Source organism: Brassica rapa, chromosome A08, assembly GCF_000309985.2.
Source record: "Brassica rapa cultivar Chiifu-401-42 chromosome A08, CAAS_Brap_v3.01, whole genome shotgun sequence".
In the NCBI taxonomy this organism is placed as follows: domain Eukaryota; kingdom Viridiplantae; phylum Streptophyta; class Magnoliopsida; order Brassicales; family Brassicaceae; genus Brassica; species Brassica rapa.
The window spans coordinates 10,606,238-10,624,504 of record NC_024802.2 but is presented as its reverse complement, the minus strand read 5'-3'; the positions used below and the strand labels follow the sequence as shown (position 1 = coordinate 10,624,504).

Here is an 18,267-nt window from a genome sequence, read left to right as displayed (position 1 = left end):
TGTTAGGGTACTTTCTTAATTTTAGCCCATATTAGGTATATTGAGTAAATTGACTCTTTATTTTATATGGAGGCAGGTACGAATATTGTTTGGCTATTCTCTCTTCTTTTTCGAAGAGACGATGGCATTGTCGTCATTTTCCCCACTTCTCTATTTAATTGGTAATTGCATATATTGCTGTTTTTATCTTATTTAATTACATAGTTACCTTTAATATTCGTTTTTATTAGGAAAGAATATATACTGTTTCTAGTTTTCTATTAACAACAAGAGGTGAGTTAAATTAGCTGTGATTTTCTCTCAAATTTTTATTAATTTTTTAAAAATGCAGCTATTAGCAAAATAAAAGTTACTTAGATTTTATTGGTTGAGGTGGTAATTTTAGATTTTTGCCTAAAAATTAAGATGTAGCTTTTAATTTTGCAACTGTGTAATTATTTCTGAAACCATCCAAGGAATTAAATATTAAGATATGGAATAAATATTTTTTACAGCTAATATATATTTTTGTTTTATTTTAAATATAAAACATGTTTGGTTCACAGTTAGGTTGTAATTTTGGTTTGTTTATCTACAAAATGAAAACTTCAAAAGCCAGGGCAATCAAAGTGGAGTGGAACATGGGAATGGTTGATAATGACAAGATTGACATCTAACAATTTTATATATTTGCTGACATTTAAAACTTTGGAAATAAACTTAAAAATAATTTAATACTAAGTGGAATATCTCTGAATGACAGAAGGCCATCAACATTATTATACCAACACTACAATTCATATTTTATAGCCATTACACCTTTTTTTTTGGAACACGTAGCCATTACACTTAGTTACTGTTTTCATATATAGTTTGGTAATCCGTGCGTTTAACTACAAAAATTTGCAGTTTCTAAGAAAATGTCTTCACCAATTTGATTAAGAACTAAAATACAGTGTATATGAATATGTGCGTATACAGCCTCAGTTAAAATGGATACAAAACTAAACTCTGTTAAATAATATGTCTGTAGAGTACACCGTCAAACATGTTAAAACATACGGAATTTTATCACTAATTACATGAATAAACCAGAAGCAAAATTCAAATAAATACCAAATTTTGTTTTTTTTTTCTTCAAGAAAATAAATAAATAGCAAAATCAATTAATTGTGAGCCCACAATGGAGCCCAATAGAGATGAAAAAAAAACATATCAGATAAAAGACAACGGAACAAAATTTTGAAATGAAGAAAATGGAAGTCAAACGCCCTCTGCTTCTTCTTCTTCTTCCACAATTTCAAAATCACTGCAACTACAATCCTACACAATCCTTACGACAATAGATCATCGTTATCTTCCTCAATCAACTCAAATTTATCTTCCTCTTCCCCCACTGAATTCAAATCTAACAAGCCATCTTTATCTAAAAGGCCATTGTCAGATCCAAAACAACCAAACCCGTTAAGCCTGTTACCAATACTTGTAGAGATGATGGAGACGAAGAAGTTAAAACTCCAAGAGCAAGAGGGTCGAGCTCATGATTCCCGAGAAGCTGGACACGAGAACTCTCTCTCTCTCTGGTTCTGCGAAACGAGAGGGAGGTACCGAGAATGAATAAGGACCAGGCGATTAAGAGCTCAGAAACTATAGTTGAGCCCCAGTTAGCCAGGGATGTTTTGGGTTTGGGGATTAATAAAAGAGAATTGTTGTTATGAATGTATCATATAGCCTCTGGGACTTGGGTCTCTAGGTATAATAATGGTTAACTGAGTTTTAACTTTTTTTTGCAGCATCAATTCAGTATTATTCTACATAACCCCTGAGTGGCCATATTATATATAATGAGAATCTGAAAGCACTCTTTCTTATCAGGCTAAGGCGAACAACTACTTGTCAGGAAGCTGTTGCTGGCAAGCACAGACTTCTTCCTTTGATTCACTGTTAACCTGAGGATCAAAAGTTGGGACCTGTAAGAATCTGTACACAGTTGGCAACGCTCTTAATATTATTTGAACGCTTATCAGGAATTCAGCTCAGGCAGATCTGACTGAATCCATGCTCTTATACCAAGATGAATCACAAGATAGACGAGACTTGAAAAGCTTATGCTATGTTCTGCATGAGTTTTGAGAGGGTGGATTCAGCGGAAGAGAGCTTATCAGGGAGAAGCACTGTAACATGTGAGTACCGTCACCTGGATTCGATTCCCGACCACTGCGGATTTCACATTCGGGCTGCAGCGACACAGATTAGTTCCTTAGGCCTAGGAAGCCTTTGGAGAAACTGTGTATAATCAAAAAAAAAAAATGTACACGAGTTAAAGTTAAATCAAGTTCAAAAAAGTGTAAAGCTATCAAGGAGCTCAGAGGGAAAGGCAGGACCTAGATCAGAGGATAGCAAAGGATGGCATATGGGTGGGAGAATTTTTTTTAAAGACAAACAAAAGTTCATCAAAATGTAAGCTTTTTTACCTTTTTCTGTCCACTTGATATGTGTCGTCTCTCATGCTCTCAATCTCAGAGGGTAGTGTAGTTTTCGGTCTAACCGTGTGGAGCCCACATGATCGAAGACTGAGATGAACAAATTAGAAAAGTGTGTTGAGTAAAATAGTCAAGTAAATGGTTATAGTACAGTAGATGAAGAGAGACAGCAGTTACGTTTCCTTCACATCCCTCCCTTTTTTTCTTACTTGATGTATCAATGACCTCATGATCAAATCATCATTAGTACTGTTTTTATTGTAGATGCATGATGTGTTGCACCATATAGAAATGCGTGATGATACTTAAACATATTATATAGATTTACAAATTTGACTATAGGAAAAAATTGCAAACGCGCACTACAAGTTTTCTTTTAACCGAATAAGTTATTTTTCTACTAACAATATTGCAGTTTACCTTGATAACAACTTCTCCACTAACAATGCAAGTTTGAATATGATGAGTATATAACAAAGGGAAGAGTAATGGTGTTGGACCGTTGGTAATAAAGAACATAAAGAAAAGAGAGTAACCGTGTTTGGTGGGCCTCCATGATTATTGGTTATACATACTACGTCTCTTGCTCTTACGTAAGCCTTTCTTTTTGTGGGCCAGTGGCATCTCTATAAAGTAAAGGAACGACAATTGGTTTTCTTTCCATCGCATCGCATCATCATCTCCTTTACCCTTTTTACTTATTTTGAAAACGCAAGAAAGCAGAAGAAAAGGTTTTAAAGGATTTGTTTCTATATTTATAGTCTGTTTCCTCACCTTTTATATGCCAAAATACAATCTGTTGGCATACTGATTTCCATGCAACTCACATAGATTTGTATCCATATCTCTTTTACCTTTTTTTAACACTCATATCTCTCTTTCTATATCTTTTTTTTACATTAAGTGACTTAAACAAAACAAAATAAAAAAGTTAAAAGAGAAAAAGAAATGTGTCGGAGAGTGAGAGGAGATTGGGATGTTCCAGGAACTCCCTTGATCCCCCTCGACCTTTTTCCTACGCATTGCGTGTGATGTGACGCAAACGCGTTCTCTTTTGCCCTTCACGTTCGTCTCTTTTTACTATTTTGCCATCACACCTCCGTACAAAGGATAAAATCCATTCGATCTGAATAATATTTTAAGAGTTTTCTTACAAGTTGTGTAAAAACATCTAAGGAGATGTTACAAAAGTCCGCCTGTTGAATATTTATTAGTACGTAGTAAACGAATATGTATATTTACAAGACGAGTGAGTAGAAAAGCCAGTGCTACAAAGAAAAAATGAATAGAAAAGCCACCGCGACTCTCAATAAGAATGGCAAAAAGAATCAATGGTTTTGCTGTAGACTTGTAGTACACACTTTATTCTCTATGGGCCAATGTCAACTATAAACCTAGATTTGATGCACATTCTATTTTGTTGCTCCCTTTTTCTCTCTTGGAAAGCTTGTTTCTCCCTTTTGCTTGCATTGCTGGTTACTCTTCATCCGTGTGATTTGTTTTGTTCTTTTCCTTCTAGGTTTTTAAAATGTCTATGAAAATTTTCAAGCATTTTCCTTGCTATGGGACTTTACTTATGCATACATCTAAACTCTAACCGTCCATAGTTTATGGATTTTATGTCCGCTCTTTCGGCATGTAGATTTCATCTTGTGTAACGGGTAGAATATTAAGTTCGAAAAGTTCGAAAGATTTATTTACTTATACTACAATCACCACGTGTGTTTTTTTTTGTATTTTAGGCTCGAAAAGGCATTGAAAATGATTTTCCAATAAATCATCTATCTTTCTATTATTTCAGATTAATCATGATTAATTAATTCTAAATTTTTATGGAAAAATATTCAGAAAATAAATACATTAATAATATAAATAATCAAATAATTCTGGTAAAAAACATTTTCATGTACATAAAAGGTCGGAATGTCACAAAATCTTTTCGAAGATTTCCAAATTTTTTTATTTCTTTTGATATTTTGTTTATTAAATTAGAGATATTTCAAATTTATAGAAAAATCCAAATTAATCTCCATAATGAAGTATAGTCCATAAATAGATTATTTCTCTAGATATTTAATGAGATTTATGGCTTTAAGGAGATCAACTTTTTAACATTGTTTCCTTTTTTACGTACTCTTTCACGTCGTTTTGAGAAAAAAATGCCTCTCCGATGGTGAAACAGCCACCTTGCGATGTAGCAGCCAAAGTCAAAGTTTCACTCTAGCGATGTTGCTTTCTTCTGCAGTTTCATATCAGCTTGTAGTAGTCACTTTGGATAGATCCGGTTAACTTCGGTTTAGAGCTATACTTCTATCATTTTTAAAAAAAAAATCGTGTATTCTTTATATATCATACATTTTAAATTAATAAGATCAGATTCTATAATTTGGCTATTTTCTTATCAATCATGAAACATATTAGAAATTAATAAATTTACAATGGCAAAAGTGACAGATAGTAGATAAATAACATCAAAAGAGTAATAAAAAAAAGACAGTGGTAAGTGCTAGCTAGTACTGCCGTCCAAAAGTCAATGGTCAGAGTGGCATTTTAAGTGAATAAAAGGAATAAAAGGGACATTTAATAGGTCCAAGAGGGTCATGACATTTTGCACTTTTTATATCCTCTTCTTCCTCATCAAGCCTTTGATTCTTGAGTATGCAATCAAACCTTCTGCTTCCTCTCTGTTCCCTTCCAGCAATCTCCACACCAATCCCTCCAGGGTCTCTCCTTAAGGTTAGCTTTCGTGGTAATCTATGCACTACTCCCTTTCTCCTTTATTTGTCATGTCAACACTTTTCAGTTCCATTTACTCTTTTTTTCTTCCTTATTATACTATGAAACTATTTTCTTCTTATCTATTTTAACTCTGTTTTAGGCCTTTGATCATAGGGTTTTTGAATCCTAGGTCTTATGTGCCTTTTGGCTGTTTTAGGTGTGAAGGATATGAGATTATATAAGTAGCCAAAATCAAATTGTCTATGTCTTGTCTTGCCTTGCCTTATCAAAAGTACAGAACTTTAGGCTGATGAATGTATAAAAATCATGACTTTTTTTAGCCACAAAAATTTAATCTTTTCAATCCAATAGTTGAATCCCTGATTTTAAGGTTTGACTCTTAACCATCGAACTGATTTATTTTTTGTAGAGAGAGATTAGGCTTCTATTTTTGGTAATAGGGATCTTGAGGCAGTACCAAAAACCGATCTTTGTATTCCTGAAAGATGTTAGATCTGTTTTTTTTTCTGATGACCCCTTTGATTGATTGATTGAATACAAGGAGCAGTCTTTGCAAATGGGTTTTGACTTTTGACTACATTCTTGTCGCATACGTCTGGAAAAATTGTTCACAAGAACTAGACTCTTTATTTTCTTCTATCACAAATAATATTGTCTGTATTTAAGTTGCTTGTACGCTGCTGTAGCCTCACTTGTCCTTCTCTTCCTTTCCATGGAGACAGGTCGGTTCAGTCAAACAAAAGAGACATTAATATAAAGAATATGCAAACATCTCAGAAACATCACAGTGCAGCTGGACTTCACATGCTGTATCCTCAACCACACTGTTCACCTCAGTTTCAAATGATAGACAACAATGGCTCCTCCAAAGAAAGCTTCTTCACCCTCGAATCATCAACTGCTTCTGGTACTACTCTTCCTTCCTATGACTCCCCTTCTTCTGTGAGCATCAAATCTGGCCGGAGCCCGTTTTCTCCTCAGGGCTCTCACTCATGCATCTCTGATCCACATCCTTCCCCTGAAAACGTGTATGAATCTTCCTTGACCGCGGCGTCTTCCTACATCTACGACGAAGCCGGGGTCAAGAGCAAGATCCGTGAACTCGAGGACACGCTGCTGAGTTCTGACCCCAAAGTTGAAGAATACTCAGGCTTCAGCCCTGCCGCTGGGAAGTCATGGAACTGGGACGAGCTCTTGGCGTTGACTCCACAGCTAGACTTGAAAGAGGTGCTACTAGAGGGAGCTCGTGCGGTCGCTGACGGGGACTTCGCTACAGCGTGTGGGTTCATCGACGTCTTGGAACAGATGGTGTCGGTCTCAGGAAGTCCTATCCAACGTCTAGGCGCTTACATGGCGGAAGGGCTTAGAGCGAGGCTTGAAGGGTCTGGAGGGAATATATACAGAGCCTTGAAGTGCAACGAACCAACGGGGAGAGAACTCATGTCTTACATGGGAGTTCTCTATGAGATCTGTCCTTACTGGAAGTTCGCGTACACAGCCGCAAACGCTGCCATCTTGGAAGCAACGGCTGGTGATAACAGAATCCACGTCATCGATTTCCAGATCGCGCAGGGATCACAGTACATGTTCCTCATCCACGAGCTTGCTAAACGCCCCGGTGGGCCACCGTTGCTGCGTGTAACGGGCGTGGATGATTCACAGTCTTACTACGCCCGTGGGGGAGGACTCACCTTGGTAGGTGAGAAGCTCGCCAACATGGCGAAGTCGTGCGGCGTGCCGTTTGAGTTTCACGACGCGATCATGTCCGGGTGCGAGGTCCACAGGGAACACTTAGGGGTGGAGCCTGGGTTTGCAGTCGTTGTGAACTTCCCTTACGTGTTGCACCACATGCCCGACGAGAGCGTGAGCGTGGAGAATCATAGAGACAGGCTGCTCCATCTGATCAAGAGCCTCGGACCGAGGCTCGTGACGCTGGTGGAGCAAGAATCCAACACCAACACGTCGCCTTTCCTGTCGCGGTTCGCGGAGACGCTTGATTACTACACGGCGATGTTTGAGTCGATCGATGCGGCGAGGCCGAGGGATGATAAGCAGAGGATCAGCGCGGAGCAGCACTGTGTGGCGAGGGATATAGTGAACATGATAGCGTGCGAGGAGAGGGAGAGAGTTGAGAGACACGAGGTGCTTGGGAAGTGGAGGGTGAGAATGATGATGGCAGGGTTCGTGGGATGGCCGGTTGGCGGATCCGCGGCGTTTGCGGCGAGTGAGATGCTGAAAGGTTACGATAAAAACTATAAACTAGGAGGGAGTGATGGAGCGTTGTATCTCTTTTGGAAGAGGAGACCCATGGCTACATGTTCCGCTTGGAAACCAAACCTGAATCAGATTGTGTAGGACATGGTGGTGAACTGAGAGTGGATGAAGAAGAAGACTACACATCTGGCAGCCTGTAAATTTTTGAGGATGTGTAATGATGTTTTAAGTTGTAACACAAATTACAAGTCAACTAGTTATATATATTTGTATACACAGCAAACCTGGTGGTGGTTGTTTTTTCTCCTGTAAATTTGCTGCTGTTGTGGGAGTGGGTGTTACTAGTGAACTATAACCAAAGCATTACTTAATCTTCTGTAATAATTGTATGAGTGCTGAACCAAAAGGTTTGAAGTAAACATATTCAGACCAAAACTTACAGGCCAGATTGTGGTTCTGTCTGGTAAGCCTTAGAAGAAGTTCACCAACCAACCCACAAAACTAAGTCATCATCTCCACTTTTATTCTTTTTCATTCAAGTAGAGATGTTAAAATGGAGCAAGTCAAGTCCCATTGAAATTGGTCTATTTAAACATCCATGTTTAAAGCTCTCCTTTATTACCTTTTAACTTTACTCACCCTATATGATATCAGTTATGATTCTTGCTAACTGTTGTTTGTCTAATTTTCTATCACCATTTGCTGTTTCACCCAATAAGTTATAACTAAACAACCAGAAGACTTGGAACCAAAGAAGAAGAGTCCAATTTATTTGAAAATTTCTCCTTACAAGTCAAAGAGGGATTTGGGCGACTTTCACTTATACAAAGAAACCTTGGTTTGTATTTACCAAAACGGGCAAATTTAAACTTCAAGTATCTACTATATTACGTTTTGATATTATTTCTAAATATTTCAAGGTTTCTTATTTTAGAATTCAAAGAATTGATGTTACAAAAAAAAAAAAATTGATATCTAAAAACAGAAGAATGGACAAAGGAAAGGAAAAGAAAGACCTCAGAGTGACAAAAGAGCGAAAAACATGGCGAGCCTCTGCTTCATTATTTGGAAGACGCAAGATCCAGAGGACCAACATCAAACTCTCTCTCTCTCTCTCTCTCTGCTTCAACACGTCAAACAAGACGAAACATTTTGTGTCAAGAGAGAGGATCTATGGCGAAGATCAGAGCGGATGCTCCGGTGGAGACTCCTCCTCGGATGAGTGAGGTGGTGGGAGAGATTGACACTCGTCCTCCCTTCCAATCCGTTAGAGACGCCGTTAGTTTATTCCGTCAAGCTAGCTTCTCAAAGCAGCAACAACCGCGTCTCTCCTCCTCATCCTCTCAGGTACATTCACTCTTCTCTGGCTCTTTATTTCATTCCCACTCTTCATTCATCTGAAATAGCTTCCCTTTCTTAAGGACGCAACGGATGTGTCGGAGAAAGAGACGCAGCTTCTGCTAGCAGAACAAGAAATGGGCAGAGTCCAGCTCTGTCTCGATACCTCTGTCAAAGCCAAAGCAAGAGCTCTCTCTGCTCTCGACTCTGCACAGCGAAAGGCCTTTGACTTGAGGGCTAAACTAGAAGCCACCAAACATTCCAAAAAATCAGCCATCCTAACCAAACACACAATGAACCAACGGTTAGAAGAACTCCAATCCCAAAACCAAGAAACAGAGCGCGCAAGAGAGGATTACATTTTAGCCACCGCGGAGCTACTCATGGCGAGGCAAAAGCTCGCGGAGATAAAACAAGAGTTCAGCATTTCCGTGGAAGAGAGGCTATCAGAGCTTCAAAGAGCAGATGAAGCAGAGTGCGCAACAGTGGTTAACTCCCAAAAGATCAGTGACATGACACATGAGATAGCTGAAATGTGCAACGCTGCTGAGAGGTTGAAGTCAGGTGCTGATAGAATAAAAAAGGAAGAGGAAAAGATCAACGAGGAGAGAGTGGACATGGAAGAAACTTACGGGGATATGAAACGAGAGGCTGAGCTGAGGCTGGAGGATCTGAGACGAGGTTGTGACCCTGATTTGAGGAAAGATATAGATGAGCTGGAGGAGATATCTGCGGAGAACGAGCTTTTACGAGAGGAGATCAAACTTGCTATGGAGCTCAAAGAGGCCAAGAGCGCCATGCGTGAGATTTTTGATGAAGAAAGATCATACAGAAGCTTGGTGGGATCGCTCACGGTGGAGTTGGATGGTGTGCAGAGAGAGAACATAGATCTGAAGGGAAAGGAAAACGAGAGAGAAGCTTTTGAAGAAGTAGAATGGGTTGAAGCAAGTCGAAAGGTCGATGAAATCATCAGTGAAGCTGAGAGGACAAGACAAGAAGCGGAAGAGATGAGGATGCAGGTGGATGAACTCAGGAGAGAAACATCAGGCAGGCGTACAGTGATGGGTGAAGCAGTGAAGCAGCTAGAGATAGTTGGAAGAGCTGTGGTGAAGGCGAAAACCGCGGAGAAGAGAGCCGTGGAAGACATGAGAGTACTTACTGATAAGAAGGAGAGTTTGAAACATGATGAGCCTGATAAGAAGATTAGAATATCATTGAAAGAGTACGAGGAGTTGAGAGGGAAGCATGAAGAGTCAGAGAGAATGGTTCAGTACAAGGCCAAAACGGTTGCTGTTCAGCTGGAAGAGATCAAGGAGAGCAGAGTAGAAGGAGAGATAATGTTGGAGGAGAAGATGAAAGAGATGGAAGAGGTAGAGGAGGCTATTGATTCTGCGTTGAGAAACGCAGAGATCGCAGAGGAAGCACACTGCATCATCGATGCTGAACTTAGAAAATGGAAACCACAAGAGTTGTAGCAGATGCTATTGATGTTTAGGTTTTTAGACAAGTACTAGAATATGGGCCATATATGTTTTTTTTTGGGATAAATTGATAATTACTCAGAGTTGTTCATAAGTGCGATAACACTGAAACAAAGACTTGAAAAATAGATTTTCAAGGGCATCTTTGTTCTCTTCATGTTAGAATGTTAAACTGGACACCATACCATAGTGGACAACCACATGCATACATGATACAACCGTCATTTCTAGGTTAATTTTTTTTTCATATGGTCATTTCTAATTTTTCAGATTCCATTTTGCATGGTTTGAACGTAAACATCTAGAAAATGTATAGATGGGATTTAAACCATTACATCACAACTAACATCTAAAACTTGATATAGCTAATTTTATTATAAAGTATATTTAGCACATTGAACAATTGTTTATGGGACTTAAATTGGTCCTAGTCGTGTCACTACAAGAAAACACAAGATTAACGATGAAAATTAACGAGGAAAACTGGTCCTCGTAAATTTACGTTGACTTTACGAGAATCTTACAAGGAAATTTACAATCAACGTTAGTTCGTCGTAAAATAACGAGGAAACGATTTCCTCGTAAAAACCACGCAAGGTAACTTCGTTTTTACGAGGAAAAACTGTTTCCTCGTAAGCTCGACGTAAAAGTAGCATCTTCTTTACGAGGAAATAGTTTACATTTACTTAACGAAGAATTTTCGAGTCCACCCACTTTGTAATTGTAACACGTTTTTTGTTTCGGCTACCTTACTAAATTCCACATAATCACGAGTAATGAAAATGATGATGTTTCTGGTGATGACGAAAATGTCGATGTATCTGACTGATGTATTTGTGTTTTAATATGACTGATTTTCAGACTTAATCCATGTGATTTGATGGATTTAATCATGAAAATCTATTTATATAATTTAATTTTATGTAATGGGGTTTGAATTAGAAAGAAGAGATTGAGATTATTAGTTAAGGAATTGTGGTTTTAGAATTTGGGGTTTAGAATGGATAGAAGAGATTGAGGTTAAAGGGAGGATGGGGTTGGGGTTGGGGTTTGGGGTTTCGGATTTTAGGGATTTAAACGTAAACATAGTTATTTCCTCGTAAATTAACGAGGAACTTACGACGATTCTTAAAAATAAAGAACGCGGCACTCGTTAATTCCACGTAAGCAGAAATCGTCGTAAAGACCTCATAATAAAAAAACGATGGCCTCGTTCATTCCTCGTAAAAATAAAAGCGGGCCTCGCTAATTCCTCGTAAATTAACGACGATGTAACGAGGAAACGAAACGGGAATAAATTGGTTTGCCGTGATCAAAGTTACACCTCGTGGACAAATCATCAGTGGAGAAGAACCACCATTGCAAGAAGAACAGATAGATGAAGTTGAGGTACCTGAACAACAAATTGATGACATCCTTCTCATTGATCCGCATAATCATGAGTACGAAGATATTACTGACGATGCCACGGACGAAGCTGTTGAAGACGAGTTTAATGAAAATGATGATGTTTCTAGTAATGACGAGAATGTCGATGTATCTGATTGATGTATTTGTGTTTTAATATGATTGATTTTCAGATTTAATGCATGTGATTTGATGGATTTAATCATGGAAATCTATTTATATAATTTAATTTTTGTAATGGGGTTTGAATTAGAAAGAAGAGATTGAGATTATTAGTTAAGGAATTGTGGTTTCAGAATTTGGGGTTTGGAATGGATAGAAGAGATTGAGGTTAAAGGGAGGATGGGGTTGGGGTTTGGAATATATGAAGTAGAAGATAAGGAAGATAAGGAAGAAGGGGTTTGGGGTTTCGGATTTTAGGGATTTAAACATAAACGTAGTTATTTCCTCGTAAATTAACGAGGAACTTACGACGATTCTTAAAAATAAAGAACGTGGCACTCGTTAATTCCACGTAAGCAGAAATCGTCGTAAAGACCTCGTAATAAAAAAATGCGGGCCTCGTTCATTCCTCGTAAAAATAAAAGCGGGCCTCGCTAATTCCTCGTAAATTAACGACGATGTTACGAGGAAACGAAACATGGACCTCGCGAGTTCCTCGTAAATAAAAACACGGGCCTCACGAGTTCCTCGTAACTTTACGAGGAATTTACGACATTTCATAATTTCCTATATATACACGCGAGTTCTCACTTCCCATTTCGTCTCAACTTCCTCTCCCTTTTGTAGCTATGGTACGCTCTCTATTTCCTCTCTAATTTGATTAGTTTAGGTAGATTAGGTGGTTAGTGTAGGAAATTTAGATAGTTTTACGGATTTTATGTTAATTAGTGTTGATTAGGTGGTTAATGTAGAGAACTTAGTTAGATTTATAGAATTTGTTAATTATTGTTGATGTTAATTTTAGGCGAATCATCATCCGTCACACATGCCGACGCGGATGTAGAGAGGAGGAGTGAGGAATTCTACCGGGGATGAACGACCCTTAGTTTTTTTTTTTTTCAATGGTTGTATTATAAATTCAAAAATTATTTATGTATAAATTATTTTCGTATTTAATATTCTTTTTAAATTAGATTTTTATTAAATAATTAAATACATTGTTTTTTTTTAATCTGGAAAATATAAACTCAAAGTAAATTCGTAGCTAAATTACGACAACCTTACGTGGAAATTTTACGAGGAATTAACGAGTAAAATATTTACGTCAACACTACGAGGAAAGATTAACGAGTATTTGACGTGGAAACATTTACGTGTTATTTACGAGGAAATGTTTTCAAGGTATTTACGAGGAAATATAGCGTCCCCCTTACGTGGAAGGGTTACGTGGTTTTTACGACGAATACTTTGCTTCGTCTTTACGAGGAAATGTTTTCTCGTTAGTTTACGACGAATTAGCAAGGAAATATGCGTTACGACGAACAAATAACGACGAAACGTGTTTCCTCGCTAGTTCCTCGTAAAACTGATTTTACGACGAACTTACTACGAATTTCGCCGTCGTTAATGTTGTGTTTTCTTGTAGTGTGTAACATTAAAATCATATCCTCAAAACCTTGCAGAAATTGGTCTCCTAATCTTTTACAGATGTAAATAATACGTTTATATTGATGTAGCTCTCTTTGTTCTCAAATGTAACAAAAATTTGTGTATTATTTACGTATAAAGGAAGTTTAATTAGCGGTGAAAATTACAAAACTTTGATCTAGTATAGTGTGAGAATTTTAAATCTTACACATTGAAGGTAATGTGACGTTCACAAAAAGATGACTTCTCGGATGCAAGATTGTATATATGAAAGATGTTTTTAACTTGCTAACGGTAAGATATAATGACACAATTAACCAAAAGAAAATTGAAAACATGATTGTGTATTATATCACAAATAGAGATGTACATGCATTGCACACTTCAGGAACATGATTATGGGCTTGGATGAGCATGATAATGAGTAGATGTTAAGGCTTAAACGTGAAGCAATGTTGATGAAGATTGCAGCTAGGCAGCTGGCTATGCTGATGACTCACTTGGAGAGTAGTCAGAGCAATGAAGAAATTAAGCCAAAGAGGTGAATTGTTAGTATTTACACTGGTTAGTTATTATGTGATGCTTATTTTATGTTCTTTTTAGATATGACAAGGTTTAATTAAAAAGTTTTAGGCTGACTTCTATAAGTAAGATTTGGTTGGCAACTTGTTTACTTCAACATTTCTTTAACTAAATAGCTTAGTATGTGTTGAAAAAATAGTTTATAAAACAATTTAAAAGAGTATAAAAGTTTAAATAATTTTACCAATAACCATTTCATTCTCTAATACAAAACCATGATGAAGCTGAAGCCGTTGTGTAATCATTAATACGGTGGCCGCGGGATATGTTTATTATTACGGTGGCTGCAGGATATGTCTAAAGGGAGACTTATGTGATTTTAGTCACAATGAATATCTCTTTCGCAGACGGGAAAACGAAGTATGTAATACTGATCTCTTCATGTCTTCCGTAGGTGGTGACGCAGGCTTGTAGAGCTTTCAAGCACTATGTCGGAGTAACGTCGCAGGAGAATCACAGTGCATTCTCAAAAAAATGCACAGCTTAGGTAAGGATGAACATAGAAAATCTCAAACAATTCAGAATTAATATCTTCATCAAAGTTGGACTTCAAGCGCTTAATTCCATGTAGTGTCTTCACATGTATCAATATAAAATAATTAAAGTATATTTATATTAATAAGAAGAGAATAGAAAACATACTGTATTGAGATGTGTCTGCATCATCTCGCAATTGGAATGACCATGTTTCATTAATATTTGGACTCATTCTTCTAGTTGTATATTATATCTCAAATAGAGAAGTACAAGCATTACACATTTCATATTTTCAAAGTCAGGAACATTATTATCGGCTTAGATGAGAGCATGATAAGGAGGAGATGTTGAGGCTTAAACGTGAAGCGGGGCTGAGGAAGATTGCAACTTACTGTATTGAGATGTGTTCGCATCATCTCGCAACTGGAATGACCATGTTTCATTAATATTTGGACTCATTCTTCTAGTTGTATATTATTATCAAAGTATACAAGCATTACACACGTCATATTTTCAAATTAAGTCAGGAATATAATATCGGTTTAGGTGAGCATGATAAGGAGGATATGTTGATGCTTAAACGTGAAGCGAGGCTGAGGAAGATTGCAACTAAGTAGTTGGTTATACTGTATTGAGATGTGTCCGCATCATCTCGCAACTGGAATGACCATGTTTCATTAATATTTGGACTCATATACTTCTAGTTGTATATTATATCTCAAATAGAGAAGTACAAGCATTACACACTTCATATTTTCAAAGCCAGGAATATTATTATCGGCTTAGATGAGCATGATAAGGAGGAGATGTTGAGGAAGATTGCAACTAAGCGGTTGGTTATGCCGATAACTCACTTGGAGGGAAGTCAGAGCAATGAAGAAGGGTAAACCAAAGGAGGTGAGCGATTAGTTTATTGTGTGTTAAAAATGATTTATAAAACAATTAAAAAGAGTATAGATAAATTATATATGTTATTTTTCTATATTTTTTTAAAGGGTGTACTACACTATTCACTTATAATATGATTGCACCAAGTTACCAATTACAATTTCTATGAACCCACATCAATCGACCTGAGCTCACTGCATTATGCACCAATTAAAAATCCAATTCTACAATCTGAGTTCTTAAAAGATAACTGGATAAAGCTTCAACACAAACAATTCACCATTTTACGTGCATCTAATCTATTAATTTACGGATCTATTTTTATCTACTACTTGAAGTTGTCATTTAAGTTTTGGCCTCTTTCATAAATATTACTAGAATATATCACACTACTTTATAAATGGAACATACCTACTTAAACTTAACCGAAATTTAATCAGTTTCATATTTAAAATAACTTTGGTTATCTCTTAATAGAAATATATCATACAAAACAAAACCACCCTTATACTAATCAATACACGACTCATTTATAATTGTGTCTTCAGTACAAAACCGTGTATGCTTATGTTCATATCACCAATTTCACCTGCATCTAGCCTTTAGTCATATATATTAGATGTTTCTTCAATACTCATTCTATATGGACGTCATGTTTGTAGACAAAACTGTGTTTGCTTCTGTTCATATCACTAACTTCACCTTCATCTAAAATTTAATCATTAATTACTCTTCACATGCATCATATAACAGAATACGATTCATACATGTATACAATTCATACATGTTTCTCCAAGATTACGTGTATTGCAAACAAGAAATCCACCAAGAACAACACATTTTTTGTTACTTTTCCTTAATCTATTTTTTTTAAATAGATGAATATTCTCTAACAAATATCATGTTATTCCGACCTTAATATTTATCACCTTCCCAACTACATTCAGATTCCATATATATTATTCAAATCATATTTAGATTAGATTTAATCAAATCTATATGTATGTTAATATTTTTAACAAACTAATTATGATTAGTTATAAGCACATCGTATAAAGTTGTTAAAATTATATAATAATTTTTTATTTAAAAAAATAAATATTTTAAATTTAACAAATGTAAGTTTAAAGTGATCCAAGTCAAACTATTATACTAAAAATGACACAAGATTCAATACAAATTAACAACATGTACAACACAAATTATAACAGCATTGAAAAACTAGATATACTATATATAAATATTACACAAAATTATATACAAAAATTATATACATATTATATACATATATTATATACAAAAAAATAAAAATAAAAATTTTACAAATCAATTTCCACGCTTTAGCGCAGGTTAGAATCTAGTCTTAGTTTAAACTGCAAAGCTGCTTTTTCCTTAAGAGTTTTATATTTTTGACCTTTGAGTCTTTGACCACTCACAGCTCCTATTGAGTATTCTTTTTTTTTTTTGTAACTTCTCCTATTGAGTATTCAACCCTCAAAATTCTTCTCTTTTTCTTTTTTTTTTTGGTGAAGAGACTGCATGATGTCTTTCATTCAAAATAGCGTCACGCAGTGCGATTACTAAATTCGGAAACGCCATAAAGTTTGTATAGAGCGGGTAATAATACACAGGTTGATGCTTCGTTGGATTTGCTGGAAATTAACAAATTCCCGTCTGTACAGAGAGAGAAGAAAGAGATTCTCTACAATTCTCGTCTTCATCGTGATTTTTCGATTTATTCAGCTCCAATGTCTTACGCTTATCTCTTCAAGTATATCATCATCGGCGATACTGGTAACGTAACTCCTTCGTCTTCCTTTCGTTTCAAATCCATTGAGATCACTGTGACCTATTCAATGATTGATCTGAATCTAGTTCATTAGGAATTGAGATGATTGGTTTGTGTATCAGGAGTGGGGAAATCATGCCTTCTGCTTCAGTTCACGGACAAGAGGTTTCAGCCGGTGCATGATCTCACCATCGGTGTTGAGTTTGGGGCTAGGATGATCACCATCGACAACAAGCCCCTCAAACTCCAGATCTGGGATACCGTACTCTCGTCCTCCTCCTCTTTAAGCCTTGAATCTCCTTTTTCATGAAATATCATTGGTGTTTGATTTGTTCCCCATCATCTTTATATTCTTGCAGGCTGGTCAAGAATCATTTAGGTCTATTACAAGATCCTACTATAGAGGTGCTGCAGGGGCTTTGCTTGTCTACGATATCACTAGGTCCGTTTTTAATCTTCTTCTCATCATGAACTGACTTTGATTATGAAAGCATTTTTTTAGAAGTTGAGCATCATCTCTTGACATAATAATAATGACTTCAGCTGTATTTTTGCAGGAGGGAGACATTTAACCATCTAGCCAGCTGGCTAGAGGATGCAAGGCAGCATGCTAACGCTAATATGACCATTATGCTCATTGGGAATAAGTGTGATCTTTCCAGCCGAAGGGCAGTCACCACAGAGGAAGGTGAGCAGTTTGCAAAGGAGCACGGTCTTATTTTCATGGAGGCCTCTGCCAAGACTGCTCAGAACGTTGAAGAGGTATACGAGCGTTTTGTTACCCACATGCTTTCTCTAGTCTCCAATGTAAACCTCTCATATATGAGAAGTATCAACATATAATACCAGAATTAGATTTAGGCATAACTTATAGAATAACTCTCCCTACTATTCACACACGAGTAGAACTACTAATCATGATTTGTTGGTGCTTTTAAAATTTTGCCAGGCATTTATTAAGACAGCGGCAACAATATACAAGAAGATTGAAGATGGTGTGTTTGATGTGTCAAATGAGTCGTACGGAATTAAAGTTGGATATGGAGGAATCCCTGGGCCATCAGGTGGTAGAGACGGATCCACACCGCAAGGAGGTTGCTGCGGCTAATCTATTAATAATGGTGTGTCTATATCATCACGTATAAAACAATCATCACATAATGATGTGAACAAAAACTTCTGTGATTCTTTTTTCTACTGTTGTAAATCCATTTTATTTTCGATTTGGTGACTTGTGTTCTGGTGAAGCTCGGGACGGATTATTAATTTATCTAAAAGAAGTGTGTTTGATTATCTAAGG

The 18,267-nt window shown here is 36.8% G+C and overlaps 3 protein-coding genes and 1 long non-coding RNA gene across 5 annotated transcripts; 3 read left to right on the top strand and 1 right to left on the bottom strand.

Annotated features, from left to right (window-relative positions):
- Positions 1–56: 56 nt before the first annotated feature.
- LOC108869362 lies at positions 57–4,810 on the bottom strand. The gene is made up of 2 exons (XR_001955659.2): positions 2,364–4,810; positions 57–2,265 (listed from the first exon to the last, which is right to left on the bottom strand). It is a non-coding gene; the product is annotated as an uncharacterized LOC108869362 (long non-coding RNA).
- A 240-nt stretch (positions 4,811–5,050) lies between these two features.
- LOC103833999 (scarecrow-like protein 13) lies at positions 5,051–7,791 on the top strand. Of its 2 annotated transcripts, none has more exons than XM_009110054.3 (2): positions 5,051–5,198; positions 5,924–7,791. In XM_009110054.3, exon 2 carries the CDS (start codon positions 5,964–5,966, stop codon positions 7,554–7,556), a length of 1,593 nt encoding a protein of 530 aa, XP_009108302.1. In that variant the 5' UTR covers positions 5,051–5,198; positions 5,924–5,963; the 3' UTR covers positions 7,557–7,791. The 2 variants fall into 2 exon arrangements, with proteins under 2 accessions (XP_009108302.1, XP_009108303.1); XM_009110055.3 differs by having other exon boundaries at positions 5,077–5,211.
- A 230-nt stretch (positions 7,792–8,021) lies between these two features.
- LOC103833998 (putative WEB family protein At4g17210) lies at positions 8,022–18,260 on the top strand. Its single transcript, XM_033276852.1, has 5 exons — positions 8,022–8,762; positions 8,837–16,972; positions 17,090–17,409; positions 17,525–17,729; positions 17,917–18,260. The coding sequence occupies exons 1-2, from the start codon at positions 8,589–8,591 to the stop codon at positions 10,226–10,228; spliced, it is 1,566 nt and encodes a 521-aa protein (XP_033132743.1). The 5' UTR covers positions 8,022–8,588; the 3' UTR covers positions 10,229–16,972; positions 17,090–17,409; positions 17,525–17,729; positions 17,917–18,260.
- Positions 16,759–18,260, top strand: LOC103833995 (ras-related protein RABB1c). Its single transcript, XM_009110048.3, has 5 exons — positions 16,759–16,972; positions 17,090–17,229; positions 17,327–17,409; positions 17,525–17,729; positions 17,917–18,260. Exons 1-5 carry the CDS (start codon positions 16,927–16,929, stop codon positions 18,073–18,075), a joined length of 633 nt encoding a protein of 210 aa, XP_009108296.1. The 5' UTR covers positions 16,759–16,926; the 3' UTR covers positions 18,076–18,260.
- Positions 18,261–18,267: the final 7 nt, after the last annotated feature.

What these genes read in the sequence shown, in the direction of transcription:
- LOC103833998 (XM_033276852.1), top strand. Translation starts at nt 8,589, where the DNA reads ATGGCGAAGATCAGAGCGGATGCTCCGGTGGAGACTCCTCCTCGGATG. An exon ending in TCTCCTCCTCATCCTCTCAG is followed by an intron (nt 8,763 to 8,836) that starts GTACATTCACTC and finishes CCCTTTCTTAAG; the next exon opens with GACGCAACGGATGTGTCGGA.
- LOC103833999 (XM_009110054.3), top strand. Translation starts at nt 5,964, where the DNA reads ATGCAAACATCTCAGAAACATCACAGTGCAGCTGGACTTCACATGCTG.
- LOC103833995 (XM_009110048.3), top strand. Translation starts at nt 16,927, where the DNA reads ATGTCTTACGCTTATCTCTTCAAGTATATCATCATCGGCGATACTG. An exon ending in TATCATCATCGGCGATACTG is followed by an intron (nt 16,973 to 17,089) that starts GTAACGTAACTC and finishes TTTGTGTATCAG; the next exon opens with GAGTGGGGAAATCATGCCTT. An exon ending in AACTCCAGATCTGGGATACC is followed by an intron (nt 17,230 to 17,326) that starts GTACTCTCGTCC and finishes ATATTCTTGCAG; the next exon opens with GCTGGTCAAGAATCATTTAG.